The sequence below is a fragment of the Hibiscus syriacus genome, unplaced genomic scaffold (assembly GCF_006381635.1).
Source record: "Hibiscus syriacus cultivar Baekdansim isolate YM2019G1 unplaced genomic scaffold, ASM638163v2 tig00110781_pilon, whole genome shotgun sequence".
Classification (NCBI taxonomy): domain Eukaryota; kingdom Viridiplantae; phylum Streptophyta; class Magnoliopsida; order Malvales; family Malvaceae; genus Hibiscus; species Hibiscus syriacus.
Window position 1 is genome coordinate 351,584 of NW_024062859.1, and position 18,756 is coordinate 370,339.

The 18,756-nt window shown below is 34.0% G+C and overlaps 1 protein-coding gene and 2 pseudogenes across 3 annotated transcripts; all 3 read left to right on the forward strand.

The window, feature by feature from the left end:
* The first annotated feature begins 1,105 nt into the window (after window positions 1-1,105).
* On the forward strand, window positions 1,106-4,773 carry LOC120140094 (splicing regulatory glutamine/lysine-rich protein 1-like). 3 transcript variants are annotated; one of them, XM_039155137.1, is made up of 6 exons: window positions 1,106-1,811; window positions 2,332-2,383; window positions 3,184-3,267; window positions 4,143-4,207; window positions 4,357-4,512; window positions 4,621-4,773. In XM_039155137.1, exons 1-6 carry the CDS (start codon window positions 1,191-1,193, stop codon window positions 4,669-4,671), a joined length of 1,029 nt encoding a protein of 342 aa, XP_039011068.1. In that variant the 5' UTR covers window positions 1,106-1,190; the 3' UTR covers window positions 4,672-4,773. The 3 variants fall into 3 exon arrangements, with proteins under 3 accessions (XP_039011068.1, XP_039011069.1, XP_039011067.1); XM_039155138.1 differs by having other exon boundaries at window positions 1,106-1,520; window positions 1,557-1,811; window positions 4,357-4,676; XM_039155136.1 differs by having other exon boundaries at window positions 4,357-4,677.
* Window positions 4,774-7,115: 2,342 nt separating this feature from the next.
* On the forward strand, window positions 7,116-10,565 carry LOC120140093 (annotated as a pseudogene).
* A 2,158-nt stretch (window positions 10,566-12,723) lies between these two features.
* On the forward strand, window positions 12,724-18,756 carry LOC120140079 (annotated as a pseudogene).

The following is an 18,756-nucleotide window of genomic DNA, read 5'->3' on the forward strand; positions in this document are numbered from 1 at the left end:
TATTGAGAAACAAAGTTGATCGTATATAATGAAAATTATTTTTTTAACTAAGATGTTTGTTATATTACTTATTAAAAGTCATTTAGACTATACGGTGATTTCGGAAAGACCTCTAAATTATTTAATTATTTTTAGAGCATCACCAACTATTCATGTTATTGTGTATGTATAAAGATTAAAGAAGACGTCCTGTAATCCAAACGATTTTCAAAGTTGTCATGTGATTAAGGTGATTTTCAATGAAGACTATAACAACCACCCTAATTAAAAAAATAATTTGTCATGAGCTCTATATGATTTTCATAGTTGTTTAGTTAATAATATTTAATAAAATCAATTATATCATATATCATTTAAGTTATGATTTTTATTTTAAATTAGTCTTTAAATTTTTAATGATTTAATTTTATCTTCAAACTATGACTCTCATTTTAAATTAGTCACTAAATTTTGAATATTTTAATTTCATTCTCAAATTTTTGAATATTTCAATTTTATCCCAAACTATAGGTATATGCTAGTCGCATCTTCTGTTAATAAAGCCGTTAGACTAAGCTATATTATTATGTTTGGAAAAAAATGCTAAACTATGGTTGAAAATAATTATATATTTGGATAAATTTGCGGATGAAATTGAAAGATTCAAAAGTTTAGAGATGAATTTGGAAGCTTCAAAAGTTTTGGGATGAAATTAAAATATTCAAGAATTTAAATACTAGTTTAAAATGAGATTTATAGTTTGGAGATCAAATTAAAATATTTAAATTATAAAAATCATATACATATGATGTAGTTAACCCTATCTAATATTTAATTAATAAAATATGATGTAGTTAACCCTATCAAATATTTAATTAATAAAATATTATAAATCAATAAAAAAATGATTAAAACGTTATATTTTTTAAAATTAATAAAAAAAAATAAAACGAAACAACATACGTGAAAGTTGTATAAGATTTAGAATCATATATGGTTTGGGCTTTTATCAAATAACTGGCAGTATAGCTGAATACGGGCCTGAAACGAAACGACGTCGTAAAAATTTCAATTAGCTGAATACTGGCAGATATGGTAAGGTTCTTTCGAGTCGGAAATCATAATCGCAAGAAAATCGAAAATCCATCTTCTTGGTTCGGGTTGAATTCCATTTCGATCCCCACAAATCGGTTAACAAAGACAAAAGTAAAATGGAAGAAGAAAAGGCGGCAGCTTACTACGACGAGCTTACCAGGAAAGGCGAGGGAGCAGCCAGATTCAAGCGAGGCCTCGGGTTCTCCTCCGGAGATGATCAACACGACGCCGTTCCTCAAAGAGGCTCAGCATTTGTCTCTTCGTCTTCGTCCTTCCTCAGCAGCTTCGTCAGGGCCTCCAGTCCTACCACCGCCTCCAAGCTCGAGAAAGAGTCTCAGCTTCAATCCATCCAAAATAAGCTAAAGAAGAAGCCGGAGAGAGAAGCCAGGGTTTCCGAGAGAAAAAACGTAGAGATAGACCGAGATAAGCATTCGAGGAGCCGAAGCAGAAGCAGAAGCAGGAGTAGAGAGACAAGGAGACGAAGAAGCAGGAGTAGAGAGAGAAGGAGGCGGAGAAGCAGGAGTACGAGTAGGTCGCCACGTAGAGATCGGAGTAGGAAGAGGAGTAGGAGTAGGTCGCCTCGTCGAGAAGGGAATTCGGAGCGGAGGAGGAGGCAGGAGTTCGTCGCGCGGGAGTCATGGAGGTCTGAGAGGCATGGGGCGAGAGAGGGCAAATCCAAGAAGGGAAAAAATGGCTTTGTTGATTATTCGCGATTGATCCAAGGTTACGATAGTATGGTATGAAGTCTTTACAGTCTCTTTTCTGTTAATGTCTTAGCTACTTCTTGTGGTTCATTACATTTAACATTGCCGCTGTTTTTTCCCCTAACCGAACTGTTTATTATTCGCTTTATCAAGTAGTATTATCTGTTAAATTTAGCAAGATGTTTTAATTTAGTGTATGATAAGAAGTATAACCAGAAAAGATTTGGGATTTTATTTTGGAAGTTATTAGCATGTATGGAAAAAAAGGGGGGGAGGAGAGAGAGAGAAACTTGAGGACACCCTAGTTAAGAGTAGAACTTGAGTTGATTCTATTCTATTTGAATTTTATGAACCTACTATTTGTTCAATTTGTCCGATATTGAGAAATTGTAATCTATGATTCTGACTCCTTTATGGTAAGCAGACTGAACTCTATACCTTTATTCGTGAGTGGCTCTTTATTGGTTCTTTATCTTAAAGACTAAAGATTGACTGTCTGGTACATTTGGCATGCTTCAATCTTTCTGTATAAGGCCTTTTCTTTTCTGAGCAGTCGGCTGCTGAAAGAGTTAAAGCCAAGATGAAGCGTCAGCTTGCTGAAACAGGTAGACGACTAGACGATCCTATTTCTTATTTGGGTTTCCATTTTATCGATGTTCTAGTGTTAAGGGCTTCCGAGAGTGCCATCTGCAGTCTGTTGTTTTGATACTACCACCTTAGCATTATTTTGTTTGTGAGGTTGGTGCATCTTGGTTTATCTTTGTGGGAAATGGTGTGATCTTAAGATATCAAGTTTAGTAACCCCTAAAGTAGAAAGTTCTGTTGATCTCCATGCATTTTATACCCCGATGTGATCCATGTACTTTTCAAATTAAAGTTTCCTAGATCATCCTCATGGATTATTTACTGAATGCTTGCATTTTTTGTCAACAATAATATTTATGCTACTAAAAAGGAGTATTAGTGTATTGTTCTTTCATTTTTTGTTAATTTCAGGAATATATAACCTATGTGAATTTTAGAATTATGAATTTGTACAAATACCCAGCCTTATTACTAGATATTATCCTCTGAAGTGATCTTTATGCACCTGTAATTGGTCTTGTTTCTTCCTTGCTGTTTCCTAGGGTGATGACACCAACTGTGTTTTTAATGTTACTGTGCTTACTGTTCGTGATCTGGTTGTTTCGGACTTTGGCTTTGATGATTTACCTGGTTGACTGTTCTCTATTGTATTATCTTTGCCATCCTGTTGCCAGGTTTATGAAATTGTAATTTCATTTGCAGTAATGTTATCTGACAGTATTGTTAATTATGAAAGGTAGTGGCTGTAAGTCCTCAATTATCTTTCTAAACTAGATGGTTTCGTTCTGGTTTGTGTGTAAGAATTAAATTTTACATGCAGCTGAAAAGGATCCAACAAAAGGCCCTGGCTGGGAACGGTTCGAGTTCGACAAAGATGCCCCACTTGATGATGAGGAAGTTGAAGGTTAAACATCTATCCATATCATCTCATAATTGTATCTGAAAAGAAATTAGAATCTATCAGTGTCACGTGATACTTTAGCCTGTGGAAACATAGTTCCTCGCAATTTGTTCATTAGTTGGATTTCTGTGTTTCCCCATTTAGCTATTTAATATAAAATTTAACAGGTATTAGATGTTAAACCTCATAAGTAATGATGAGTATTAGTATCAGGCATTTGATCTAGGTAAATCATAATTCATATATACTTGCTGTCGAGAGTTAATAAAGGCTGGACATAAAATGAAGTTTACTGGTTTCCCCTCAAGTTTTATAGAGGCTAAAGCTGCTTTCACCTCTTTTGGACTACAATATTAAATTAAGGTCCTAACATAGTTTCATAAGCCTCTTTCTTGCTGGTCAACCATCTATTGTTTTAGGCCCTCCCAAATCGTAAATCCTACAAGCATGTAGGGCCTCTCTGCACTCAGTTCTCTTCCCTTTACTGTTCTGTATTCTTGTAACTCCCTTGCTCTTGTTTAAAACTTTAAGGGGAAGTTAAGTTTTTGTAAATCAAACTATTGATCTTTTACCTACATTGAATTGAATGTTTATTTTAGGAACAAACTAAAGTATCCTCGTTTCTCAAGTAAAGTCTTGATTTTGTATAATAATCTGAAAACTGACAATGTTCAATTATTTAGGGGAAACTATTGGTTATAAGTAGAGTTTTCAATGAATCACGTGATTGTGGGTTAAAATGATTATCATTGAATATGTACTTCACTTATAAATTTATATATTCGAGTTCACTTTGCAACCTTTAGCTTGAAATATTTGTAATCCTGGAATGAACAAAGGTCTACTAGAACTTACTTCATATGCCTCATTGTTGGCAGTTGCTGAAGATGATGCATCATTAGTGAAGCATATTGGTCGGAGCTTTCGGTTTTCTGCCATAGAGGTGATGCATCATTCCTTTTCATCTGTCCTTGTTTCAAATTCCAATTGATGTTCATGCATATCTGTTATGCTGTATGTATGTTATTTGAGTTTTGTGGGGGACAATTAGTTTGGCTGCTCTAGCATAACTGGTGTTGTGTTTATATGTAGGCAAGGTGGGAGGAGCAACTGAAAGCAGCTCACGATGAGGCCATTTTTGGCACAACAGCTTCTCTTTCTGTTGAAATAGATAGTGAACCAGAAGAGGAGAATCTTGAAAAGGATAACAATGATAATGGTGTTGCTACTGGCCTCCTAAGTGAGAAGGTGAGTGGATTCATGATTTACCTGTTGTTCAAGTTTTATTTTGCATATCACATGTGTGCTCATATGTATGCATGAGAGCAATGTATCGGTTATTCCCCATGGTTGTAGGTGCTATCAAAGCAACCAGGTTCGTGGCGAGATCGGGTTCGTAAAGCATAGGGAAGCAGCAAAAGACGAGCGTAAATGAGTGACTAATGGTTAACATCCGATGTCGACATTGCTGCAAGTAATCAGGGAGTAAGTGATATTAAACATGTTCATTCAAACTCGGAAACTGAATTCTGGAAGAAGGAAAAAAAAACATTTTTGAGATATACAAAATGTATTTTAAATATTTAAACAAGATGGGTTGAGTAAACTAAATATGTTTGTTTTACCAGTAGCCCCAACATAGTAGAACATTGTTGTCGTGGCTTGAGAAAAACTTAGTTTGAAAAGTGATAAAAATGCTCTTCAAAAGAGCCAATTTTCACCCACACTACATTATCAACTAATTTGGATTTGGATTTAGGTATTACAAAAGATATTAAGGTTAATTTTTTTCAATCCAATTTATTTCATGCACAATGGTAAAAGTTAAATCTTAAACCAATTGGTAGTGGGTGATATTAACTAAATTTAAAGACTTTCAATCCTTTGACATTAAGCATCTACATCTTGCATATATAGTGTTTGATATTTTAAGGAATAACAACGATTTTTTAATCACTTAGATTATTTAATTTGCTCAGTTTTATTATTTTAGGAGTGGGTAATAGTGACCAATCGATACGCTCTTTGTCCACTCTTTACTTGGAAGATTGATTTTTTAACAATAATACTTTTTCTTAAGAAAATGAAATTGAATACTGTAGAACAATGAAATAATTATAAATTTGATATATAAACGTAATTATTTTCAACCGCCATGTAAGAAGTGAAATAAATGGATGAGTCCATTGTCGCCCATTCTGTCTATTGTCATCCTCAATATTAAAACGACATAATATAAAGAATAGTATTTAAGCTACGCCAATACATAAATAAACAAAATTTATATAAAAAATCAAAGAATTTATAAATAAGATAATATCATAAAATAATATAAACATAGCACAGGAATGGGCAGGGCAAGTGGTAAGTAGCAACTCAATCACAAAATCATAGTAGTTGATTTCAAGAGGACTGGGTAAAGTTACAACATTTCTCATCCCTTGACCATAATTGCACATCACTGTTAAAGTCGATAGAGGTTGAACCCTTTTGTGCTCCGAGCAAAATCCACCGCCAGCCCTGTCACCGCTGCTAGCATCGAAGTGTTGCCTCGGTCTTACAAGCAGGGGAGGTATTTTTATGCAGTAGCCACAAAATCGATATCGAGCCACCAGTCACAAAATCGATCTCTTGGCCCCATTATCAAGTTGTTCGGTAGCATCATTATCTACACCAGCAACCAACAATAACTGAACTTGACTTCAAAATTAAACATAGAAATGATCTTTACTTGAAAATCGTATAGCATCCCATAAAATTTCGGAGAAGGATGTCGAGCATGACGATGGTATCTAGTTCTAAAGAAATCGGATTTGGGACTTCATGAGATGTAATTTGAATCAGAATCGAGAAACGAGTGCGTTTCGGGTTTTACAGTCCGTCTTGCTGTACAAGAAGGCTGCCAACATATATGAAACAAAATCAGCCAACATAATTGGAAACTAACAACATTTATTTAGCTTTTAATTATAACAAACATTCTATCAATATAATCATAATTTTAATTTAATATAAAAAAATTAGTCTTCTAATCAAGTAGTGACACGCGTGGCTAGAAATAAGCGTCACGACAAATGTCATCACCTAATTGGAGGATTGTTTTCCTATCATTTGCCCCGATTTTTCTTAGGAGTCCAACAATAACTTTTGTACAATGACTCATTGATCGTTCATATTAGGGTTGCAAATGAGACTAGACAGATCGCGAGTTATAAGAGATCGACTCAGTTAAAGCTTTGTCAACATTCAAATCGAATGGACTCGACTTGACTCGAGCCCGAGTTCTTAACAAACCGAAGCGAGTTGTTTGATACTCGACTCAAAAGTCTAGCGAGCTACTCGAACAAAATATATTGAAATTTTGGGTTTTCTAAGTTAAATTATTAATAATATTAACATTTATATGTTATTTAAAAAAATTACAATATTATGGTACTATTTAATTCTAATTTAAACGATTTTCTATAATCATATACAGTACATATATATTTCTTCATATGTGATATACACATATCATACAAAGTCGAGAGATACAACTCAAACTTAAAAATCAATCAATTAATTACTAAAATTTTTGAATCGCTATTTGAGTTCTATTTTATAACTCGAAACAAAACAATGATCTTTATATCTTTTGGGCCAATAATAACAGCATGCTTCAAAGGCTCAAAAGTAAGTGTTTCAGGGCTTTGTATTATAGCCCAATTGGAGGAAATAATGTTCTGATTTATCTTTTCAAACTGCTGGGCGCGGATCGATCAAATCACTCGGCATTTCGACCAAAAAAATAAAAAAAAAATAATAAAAAAATATATGGGTTTATAATTATGAATTTCTTGTTGAGAGAGTGAGCGATGTTCAAAGAAGGGCGCCAGCTTTATTGTTGTTATTAGCACTTTAATTCAATACAAAAATGAGTTCCAAAGAGACTTGCAGAAACGAGCTCCGCACTGCCATTCGCCAACTCAGCGACCGTTGCCTTTACTCTGCTTCCAAATGGTAACCCTTCACAAAAACCCTAAACCTTAATTTCTCTTTGCTTTTTTTTCCAGATTTGTTTTAAAGGAGAAAGATTGAGTATTTGACTCCCTTTCAACGAACCCATTTCCGAATGCATTTCTAAATTTAGTCTTTACAAGGTGTTAGCAGATTTGAACACTTTGCAAGTCTTTTTACTTGGCTTCTTGGAGTAGAACTGAGCTTTTCCGTTGGGAGTGCATTGACTTTATCTGGGTTGCAAATTAATGTGCCTTTTCCATGATGAAGTTATGCTTTTTATGCCCCATTTTCTCACTGAGATGCAATCTGTCAACTGGATTTTTATGATGTTTGATTCCTTAGATATATAATATATGTATGTAATCTCTTCTCGGTGTCTTTTAGCAATGCATCTTTGGTTGGTTTTGATGTACAGGGCTGCGGAACAGCTCATCGGAATCGAGCAAGACCCAGCAAAGTTCACACCTTCAAACACAAGATTTCAGCGAGGAAGTTCGAGTATACGCAGAAGATTCCGCACCAATGAGATCACTTCGACTCCTCCCACTGATGTTGCTTATGTGTCCACTCCGGTGATGGAGGAAGATGAGGCGATACACGGTGACTTCTACCTTCTAGCAAAGTCATACTTTGATTGCCGAGAATATAGGAGAGCTGCTCACGTGCTTCGCAATCAAACTGGAAAGAAGTCTGTGTTCTTACGGTGTTATGCTCTTTATCTGGTTTGTTCTCTTCTCATTTCATTATCTTATAGTATTTTAAACGCCTTATTATTTTCAAGCTCCGTGGTCTTGATTGTGTAAAATTGATTGTTGATATCACAGCTAGTTCATATATGATTTTTTTGTCCCATAAGTTTTAGTTGACCCCTATCTCTTGAGTAAACACTGGATTATGTGAATGAGAGCTTCATTTGTACCTCTATCATATATTATAAGAGCATCATAAATTATGTGGAAGCTTGTGTTTAATTTGGAGACATTGTGCCTAGTTTGAGGAAGGAAATAACATTCATAGTGTGGAAGTATATCTTCTCCCACCCAAATAAATTAAAATGTTTCCATAATACCATTTCATATTTTTTTTGTTTTACGTTTGCCATTTTTATTCTTATTTTTTGTTATCGTTTTGCTTCCATTCATTGATCAAAATGTTAAATACATGCATGGATGAACATAGGTGACTCCCATCTTTGGTGGCTTATGAAAAGTACATTTTTGATCCATCACGAGTAACCTATATCAAAATTATGCTGTGTGGTTATTAGAGTTGCTCCTCATGAAGTAACTTTGAAATGCTCAAGAAACTGAAGAATACCCAGCAAACTGATTAGAATCTGTGCCAAACTTAGTAAATTCTAATCCTGGGATTCATCAAACTTCAGATGTCAAAGTACCAGTATTCTCGTATTTTAGTTTTTGAAGTTCATCTAAGTTGGTGTGGTGTCTATTGTTGCTAAAAGGATTAAAATGGGAAGTTCATCTAAGCCTGTTATTGTAATCCATGGAAATTTCTTCGAGAAGAAAAAAGGAAAAGTGTAAAGCTGGCATGCCATTGAGAGTCTAAGACTGTATGTGCCTCTGTAGCTAAGGAATATTACATGCAATAGGGATTTTGTTTTATCTCTTTGATTTGCTTACTTTGATCTTTTATTTTTGTGTTTAAGTTTGTTGCCTGACTAATATTAATCCACGAGGAGGAATTTCATAACATCGATGCATAATCTAATACTGAAATACCTGTATGATATATTGTTAGCATTGAATATAATATACAAGTTTATAGGTCTTCTATTTTGATGCCAATGCTATCTGTTTTCTTCAAGCTATCTTATGTTTATGTGCTTTACTCTTTATCACGAAGGCTGGAGAAAAGCGGAAAGAAGAAGAAATGATAGAACTTGAAGGTCCCTTAGGTAAGAATGATGCTATTAACCGTGAATTGGTTTCTCTAGAGAGGGAGCTATCAACTCTTTGCAAGAATAACATGATAGATCCTTTTGGGTTGTACTGTATGGTCTTGTACTTAAAGAGAAAGGCAATGAAAATCTTGCCCGCAAAATTCTCGTGGAATCTGTAAACGGTTACCCTTGGAATTGGAGTGCCTGGTCAGAGTTGCAATCTCATGCACTACAGTCGGCATCTTGAACAGCCTCAATCTCAGTAATCACTGGATGAAGGAGTTTTTTCTTGCTAGTGTTTACCAAGAACTCAGGATGCATAATGAATCGTTATCAAAATATGAAAATCTACATGTTACGTTTACATTTAGTAATTACATACAGGCTCAAATTGCAAAAGCCCAGTATAGTCTAAGGGAATTTGATCAAGTTGAAGTGATATTTGAAGACCTCTTAAGGAATGACCCATATCGAGTAGATGACATGGATACATATTCTAATGTGCTCTACACAAAGGAGTATTTCTCTGCCTTGAGCTACCTTGCTCACAGGGTCATTATGACTGATAATATCGTCCCGAGTCTTGCTGCATTATTGGAAATTACTACAGTTTAAAAGGGCAGCATGAAAGTCAGTAATGTATTTTAGGAGGCGCTCAAATTGAATAAAAACTATTTATCTGCTTGGACTCTAATGGGCCATGAGTATTTGAGATGAAAAACACTCCTGCTGCAGTTGATGCCTATAGACGGCTGTGGACATAAATCCTCGGGATTATCGAGCCTGGTATGGGTTAGGACAAGCATATGAGATGATGGGCATGCCCCATTATGCTTTACATTATTTCCAGAAATCTGTTTTCTTTCAGCCAATTGATTCTCGGCTATGGATTGCCATGGCTCAATGCTATGAATCTGAACAGCTGCACATGCTTGAGGAGCCATCAAATGTTACAAAAGGGCTGCGAACTGTAATGACACAGAAGCAATTGCCCTGCATCGATTAGCAGAGTTACATAGAAAACTTGGACACCCTGAGGAGGCAGCATTCTATTACAAAAAGGATTTAGAAAGAATGGAGGCTGAAGAGAGAGAAGGACCGAACACGGTTGAAGCACTGACGTTTCTTGCCACACTACAAAACACAGAAGAGATTTGAAGAAGCGGAAGTGTATTGTACCTGGCTTCTGGACTATACTGGCCCGGTGAGTTTCATCCTTATTCTTTCAGCTCATCATAGAAAATTATCAAGATTTTTTAATGAACTTCAGGTATTTTATTCTTCTCTATTTTGATTATAGGAGAGAGAAACAGCAAAGAGTTTACTTCGAGGAATGAGAATAGCACAATCAGGTTTTCCCATGGATGTCGAGCATTTTCATCCATGATTTTTCTCATTCATGCCTCTCGCCCTCTTTTGGATTTGGAAACCAAAGAGTCCAATGAAACCTTGGGATTTCTCAATTCCAGTTGGCTCATTCTTGGTCAGCATCGAAATGGCCTGATTACATGTTTGTATTACTCGGAAAGAATCAACTTATACTTTTTTTTTTTTTTGTTGTGACATAACAACTTGAAACACAAAATGTAGTTATAAGCCTGTATAAACTTAGTAGATTCCAAATGTAATCAGGCCTATTAAAGTTCACCTCGTTGGATTTTATGAACTAGTGGAGTCAGTTTCATGCAAAGGCAACCAGGGAGCTTGAACATTATGCCTCTAATTTGTTTGCTCTGATCTTGCATTTTAAGATGATATTTGAGAACATATTGGTAGGGTTTTTTTTTTTTCTCAGAATGCATTTGTTGTCAAATTCTATTATTTTTGTTGAGCAAGGAGTAATCTTGCATTTCGAGTAATGTTATTTGGCATCTGTTCGTTGAAAGGATAAGATTGTTTCGCTTTTTCTGCTTCCTGTTTATGTCGTTATGGTTTTTATATCGAGAGAAACACAATGTGTAATCGGATTCTAACTTGTATATATATATATATTGTTGGAATTATTGCATCAAATGGACTAATCATGGTACGAGATAAATAATTCGAGGCATGCACGAGACATTGTCTTTCATGACTGAACATTTTGTCTTTAAATTTCAATTGTTTAGCATGGTTTATAAGGATAGGAAAAGCATGCTGCCTTCCATTGGATCCCCCATTTTGAAATCCTATGGTTTTTTTTTTTAATTTCTTTTAACTTGGTATAGGTGATTACAAGATTATTAATTTTTTAATCATTAATAATGCAAACACAGTTGTTCGAACTTAAGACTTCAAAGGAGAATAAGATTTATTTTAACGACTGAAGTCATCCAATGAGTTTATCTTATCTTATGAAAATAAAGTGAATTAACTTAATTATTGAACTAGAAGCTTGGGTGCTTCTACGATTTGACTATTGAAAGTTTGATGTTTTGAGCCAAAAATATTTTCAAATGTATACTGAGTTTTTGGGCCAATTTATGAGAAAAACCAATTTTAAAACTAATTATAAGATAACTTCCAAAAAAAATATTTAGCAAACGTCACTTTTTCTATTAGCGTAGGACCAAACTTGTCGGATCCTCAGTTAAATAAAATGTATTTAATATAAATTGAGTGACCTTAGTGATAAAATAAAATGTTGTTTTTTTTAGAGGTCTCTAGTTTGAACATCTATATCTTCATAGTGTTTATCGTTAATGGTTAGAATTATTTTGAATATATACTCCTTTATAATTATCTAAGACTATTCAAAATGTAATATTACAATATATTTTAATAGTTATTATAATATATTAATTTATTAATTTTTACTATCATATTTTCAATATATTATAATTATTACATTACTGTAATGTTAATTTTTCAAATAATGATAATTGAATTTTATAAAAATAATGAAAGTAATCAGAATTACAACCCATCTAATTATAGAGAGAAAAATAGGGACAATAGTCATAAAAAGCTCATAAAAAAAAAATATTAAACTCAAATATATGAAGAAAATCAATATATTCTCTTAAGAATGACGACAAGCATTAAAATAATCTAATAATCTTCATAAAATTCATTGTGATAAATGAGTGTGAGTGAACCAAACTATCGGCATGCTACTTCTCTATAAATTCTGATTATTTCAATAAATAATCTTTTACCAAGAGAATATCGACAAACCAATATAGATTTTGTGCTAGTATAAAATGATCGCAAAGCATGCAAAAATTATATCGAAAATTATAAGAAACGTGCCACGATAAGAAAGAAAATATGCACCACAAGAGCAAATAACGTGTCATAAGAATAAAGATTTTTTTCAAAATTAAAAAATAAACTTAAATGAAAGACATGATATTAAAAAAATTAGAGAATTAATAATTATCGTCGAATCAACATTAAAATTAATATAGTTGCCAAACTAAAAAAAATTAAAAGAATAAAGCGGTAAAAAATATTGAAAAAGAACCCGAAATTAAAATAAGTTCTGATGTTAAATTTTAAACGATAAAAATGAATAAGTTCAAAAACTTTTTGTAGTAATACTACAATCTATTATAAATTTTGAATTGGTTACCGTGGTGCAACCTACAGTGGAAAATTTTAGCTTCTCCCTCCACTTTCTCGCTCAAAATCAAAGTTTCTAGGGTTTTGTCCGCCGAAATCCTTTCTTTCTATGGCTTCTCACGCGAATCTCGATGATGTAAGTTGATTCCTTCTCATTACTATACGGTGCTAATGCATTCCATTTCAGGGTTTCCAGTTTCTTTGGCGTTTTTTCAATGATAAATGATTGTGTTTTGGAGAATAGGATGACGATTTTGGCGGGGACTTTCCCGGGAGTCATAGTACCATGCATTCAGGTTATCTTACATGATTCTTTCTTTTTTCTAAAACAAATTCTTTTAATTATTTGTTTAAATGAACAATTACATACATTATTCTTTGAATTGAGTATTCAGGTAATAAAAGAAGCTTTGGTGATCTCGAGGACGATGAGGATGACATTTTTGGATCAAAAAAGGTAGCAATAGTTTTTAAGGTTTATTGTTATTCTTCTTAAACCCAATGGATTTGGAGGAAATTTTGAACATGGAACCCTAGTGCTCTAAGTCGATATCCTTATTTAGTTCCTACTCATTAACACTTTAGTTTGAGAAGCCTTTGGTGGAGAAAACAGAGTTTTTTAGTTTTTTCTTAACCTGAGGAATTTTGTCTGTTTTTATTGCAGGCCAATTCTAAAGTAGAAGAAAACTGCTCCTGGTGTAGCAACGGGGATGATTTGTCACTTCGTGAAAGGTATAAAGCATAGAATGGCATATACCTATAAGATTATTACTCTGTATAATTAATTTCCTGCTTGCTTGCTTGCAATTTCTACCAGACTTATCTTCACTTTTTTCTTGTGATTTTTCACCTTTCCTCCTTTTGCAGTCTTCAGAATTGTAAGGATACCCTTGCGAAGTGCCAGGTATGTTTGTACTCACTTATTGTTTGATCGTCTGATAGTTCCTTTGAAATACTTAGATAGTAAGACATTTAACATGGAAAATATGCTTCACAGAATAACAAGTTTTATGTGAAAAAATGTCAACAACATAGATTTAAGGATTTATTCTGGTTGCACAAGTTTTATTTTCCTTGTTGATTGGGAATGTTTATGGATTACTTTACACTGGATACTTTACAGTTTTCCCTTTTTCACTTTTAAATGATATTTTATATGGGCATGTGGAATTAGCTTAGTTCATTAAAAAATTCGTGGTTGAAGAATTTAGAACTAATTACTTGAGCTTCCTTAGTTTTAGTCTTAAACTGTAATACTTCTTTCTCTTTTCCTCTTCTTATTTCTGTTATTCTTTGTTTTTATGATATTTGATGTTTTAGTTGGAGCTTGTAGCTGCAAAATCCGAGATTCAGAAATGGCATTCTGCATTTCAGAATGAGCCCTTCATACCAGCTGGAATATCCCGGTATGTCTTTTTATGTAGTTTTCCCTATTATATTTCATATTTTAAGATCGGTATCAGCGTTTCCAGATTGAAGTTCTATTAAATTTATAGATCATTTTATGTACTAGTTTTCTGATGAAGAAATTTTTTTTTGTTCAGCTTCTGTAGAACCTAAGTTAGTAATTAATCACCTTCAAACTCTGAAATCCTCTGAGGAGACACTGAAAGAACAAGTAAGAATCTGATGCTGCTTATTTATTGTATTTCTGCATGAACTGTTCTGATCTGTCATGCTGACTTTCATACATGTTTTCTTCTTATTTTTCAGCTAGAAAAAGCCAAGAAAAAAGAAGCTGCTTTTATTGTAACATTTGCAAAGCGTGAGCAGGAGATTGCTGAATTGAAGGTGACATCTGTAGTCTGTACTTGTGCTTTCCCCTCTTTTGATTACCATCCGTAATTGTTTAGCCTGCAATTTTCTGTTTAAGTGGTGTAATATGTAATATGCAAGGTCGTGATAAACTTTTCTCTCTTTCTTGGAAAGATAAGTAAAGATATATGAATGTGCTGTAATGATTGGCGTAAAAAACTTGGAATTCATTTTAATTTAAATATTGAATATTGATCATTCTTAAAGTGGCTCATCTTTTAGGTCTGATATTACACCATCAGGGCTTGCTGTTAAATATGTTATCTCAAATGTCTGCTGCATTTCTTTCCTGGGGGAACTGCATAGTTTCTTATTTGCCACTATCACCTTCTCCATTTTTCTTACTTTATACAATCACCCTGAGCCCTGACCCTTTATTTGTTTTCTCTTGTATGAAGCATTATGCCCATGTATGTAGTGCATTGATTACTTGGACATGATTGTCTAATAGTATGGCATGTAACACGGATATCTCTTTTGATTTCCAATCAGCTGTTCGTGATTTGAAAGGTCAACTAAAGCCACCATCAATGCAGGTATTATCTGACATTCATTTTAAATAAAAGAAGTTATTCCTATTGGTAACTGTTGTAAATTTCTTAGCTTCTCTTGTTTCATTCCTGTTTCCGAAGGCAGTCAAGAAAAAAATGAACAAAATGAGTTTCTTAAGCACTATAGTGGTTATGTACAATTTACCCTTATTTTATTCATCCCAATAATCTGTTATTGGATTTTATCTAACTGAATCAATAGTTAGTACTTAGTACTCTAACTTATCCGGAAAGAAGACAATTGAGGATACTGTGTTCGTGGTGTTTCAGGACATTTATACCGTATATAAAGTTCTTGACTGAGTTGGTTTCTTGAGTCAAGTGACACTAAAACCTAACTCGATTGAGGAAATTACATAAAAAGCCATACTAATATTATAGTAGATAAAATAAAAGTAGGGGTATTAAGTCCAATTTTTTACTACCCACTAAAATAATACTCACTCACAAAACCACTTCCCTACTTTTAAAATTTTGGCGCATTTTTTACTTTTAAAATATCTTTTTGAAACATACTCTTCAACCAAAGAATGGGGGTCGATAATTCTGGTGTTAGGTATTACATTTATCAGATAAATTTGAATATATTTTTTTTTGTACATGAAGGAGGGAGGGGTTGTAAAGGGATCAAATCAGAGACTGGTGTGGACTGAAGATTGATTCAAATCCTTTTTCACTCCACCATGGCTTAGTCACTAAAGATAAATGCCATAGATGTTGTCACAATGCCTTTCTTGCACTAAATTCTTTTTCTTCTTAAATCTGTCAGTTGTGATTGTCTTGTTTTAATTAACCGCTCCCTCTTTCCCATAAATTGTGTTTGACTTTGATTTTTGAACCTTCTAAGAATTATTTTTAATTTTATCGAGTGTTCAACTTTGAATCTCTTTATTTGATGAGAAAAAAGATTTTGAAACATAGTGAAGGGTAATTTGGAAAATTTCACAGAATAATTTAATCACTTTTCAAATTGGACTAATTTGATTGGAATAGGATTAAAGCTATGGAAACTACCTGTTGGTCATAGCAAGGCATGTTACTTTTGAGTTTTGACTATAAGTTACTTTTATTCCAAATTTCAAATCCAACCTTGCCCTCAGTGTTTAAGTAAATTGTTGCTACTTCCTAACATTTTATGTGCTGCGAACTTTTGTTGTCAATTTATGGGGCTGATTTCATCAAATATCTGCTTCTTTTATTCTATGTTTTTTGGTCAGACTCAGATATTTGTTGGACAATTTGTTAACATTTCTGTTAATGGCTTAGAGAACTAATTCATATTTTGCATCTTGCTACCCATTTAATTTTCTTTGCGGCTTATTTGACAGGCCAGAAGATTACTACTAGATCCTGCTATTCATGAGGAATTTACTCATCTAAAGGTTTATTCTAAAGCTCCTTTTGTTTATTTTCTTATAATTATATGCACAAGAACATCTATTCTATGAATGAGGTGGGATGAAAGGGAGTAACATGTTTATCTAGCAGGTGCTGTATTACAGGCCATAGAAGGCTATGTAATATTACTATTTGTAATGAAGAATCTTGGGGCATTGACTCAGGGTGGTATGGAAATTTTGACTAAGTTGGTGTCATAATGAATTTGGCCTGAAACAAATTCAGTTTCTTTTTCCCCTCTCCCTCTTAACTTTATGCATATCCATTTGTTGGTATTCATTTCTGACTAGTAATCTAGAATATGTTAAAGACTTAATAAGATGAGGCCTATAAGTTTAATCTGCTGTTAGATTGCCCTGTGCTTATAAATTACCTATTCAGGGTTTTTTGATGTCATTATGCTGGAACTGGAGATGTATGCTATTATGCAATCCAATGTGTTCTGGATAAGTTATTTTTAGTTCTTTTACTGCTATGGCAATAGAATTTGGTTGAGGAAAAGGACAAGAAAGTTAAGGAGCTGCAGGAAATATTGCTGCTGTTGGTTTTACTCCACAAAGCAAAATGGGAAAGATGCTGATGGCAAAGTGTAGAACATTGCAAGAGGAAAATGAGGAGATTGGTACTCAAGCAGAGGAAGGAAGGTATGCAATTATGCATGCATTGTTTTCTTGGTGCATTCCAATTTATGCGTTTAGGCATTCATCTTCCCTATCCTAAAATTAGGGGGTGGCAAATGGATCGATTGATAATTCCAGGCTGCTTCATAAGAGCATCTTTTGTGCTTTGAACTGAAAAGAATCCTGATATAGATTAGAATGTCTTTCAAAGCTGAATATCGATTTATTACGTTGAGACTTTGGTCTGTTATTTGTGCTTATTTTACTGACATTTTGTTGGACTATTTGTTTTCTGCAGATTCATGAATTGGCCATGAAACTTGCATTACAAAAATCTCAAAGTGCAGAACTTAGAAGTCAATTTGAAGGTCCATGTTAAATAAGTTATGATTTTTTTTGTTTAATGAATCAGATTAGGATGTCTAACTTTAATGAGAAACTTGAATATGCCCTATGCCATCTTGATCATTGTTGTTCTGCTTCTTGCAGCACTATACAAACAAATGGAGGGACTGACAAATGATGCAGAAAGATCAAATCAAACGGTTGTTTCTTTCTCTCGTCTTTAATCTTCACATTAAATTGCATCATCAAATACTTTGCCTTAAATGAGGAACTTATGGGAATTTAGCTTTAGAGGTTTAAATACTTGGAGCTTATTTTAAGTAATATTTGCCATTGGGGTTACTTTTCTAGAATGCCCTCATAGTAGTGAAGTTGCTATAGCCTCTTTGCCTTTTGACAATTGACATTTGCTTGAAGAAAGCCCCATCGATATTGCTCGAGGTTTATTCTGTGTTTGCTGATATGCTCTTTATTCTGGTGTTGCTGGTTACTGATATTTCTGTGTGGTTATACTGGTTTTGCTGACAATTTGGTTCTGCTGGTTTGCCAATGTTTATCACGTTTTGCTGGATTGCCCTTCATTCGTCTTATCCTGCTGATGAGTCTTTTTGGAACAGTGTTAAATTTTGGTAGCTATTTTTTTTGCTGGTTTGCTTATCTCAAGTTCTTGGCACTGCATTTGTTTGTATGCTTATTGTTGCAGCAGCGATCGGGGGTGTAAATTACTTTTCATGTATTGTCTCTTGGTTGTAATTCAAAGTCGATGTAACCATGGTATTCCTTTTGGTTAATATTATCCGGGTACTCTTTTCCGCCTATTAGGATTTAGAGGGGGGTTTTAACGAGGCCCATTTCTTTTCAAAAAAAAAACTGATTCTTAAATCATCCCTCTTTACTGATGGAGGCATGGTCATATAATTTTACCAAATGTAAAAGCCAAAGAACTGTTGACGATTATGTTTACCATTTATTTGGCAGATCATATTCAACTAGATCAATTCCGACGAAGTATTGTCATAAACCGTCGTATCATATTGTAGCTGATATAATTGGTTAGGAAAAGTTATTAATTTGGCCAAGCTGTGCTGCAGGTTTATGTCTTGCAAGAGAAACTGAAGAGAGAGGGAGAATGAGATTGAAAGGCTGAAGGTGGAGCTGCAGCAGAAGATGCTGTCAGTTGAAGACAATGATAATACGACAGGTTTAGCCTCTGATACTAATAAGTTGAGAGATGAGATGACAACCTACGAAACTGAGAACAAATCTCAATTGGATTGGCATATTTTGTAGGATGGCTGGCGATTGTTTTCGCTCCGACTTT

Excerpts from the sequence above, each read along its gene's own strand:
- LOC120140094 (XM_039155136.1), top strand. The coding sequence starts at position 1,191 with ATGGAAGAAGAAAAGGCGGCAGCTTACTACGACGAGCTTACCAGGAAA. Across the intron at positions 2,384-3,183 it reads GCGTCAGCTTGCTGAAACAG|CTGAAAAGGATCCAACAAAA; the intron begins GTAGACGACTAG and ends TTTTACATGCAG. Across the intron at positions 3,268-4,142 it reads TGATGATGAGGAAGTTGAAG|TTGCTGAAGATGATGCATCA; the intron begins GTTAAACATCTA and ends CATTGTTGGCAG.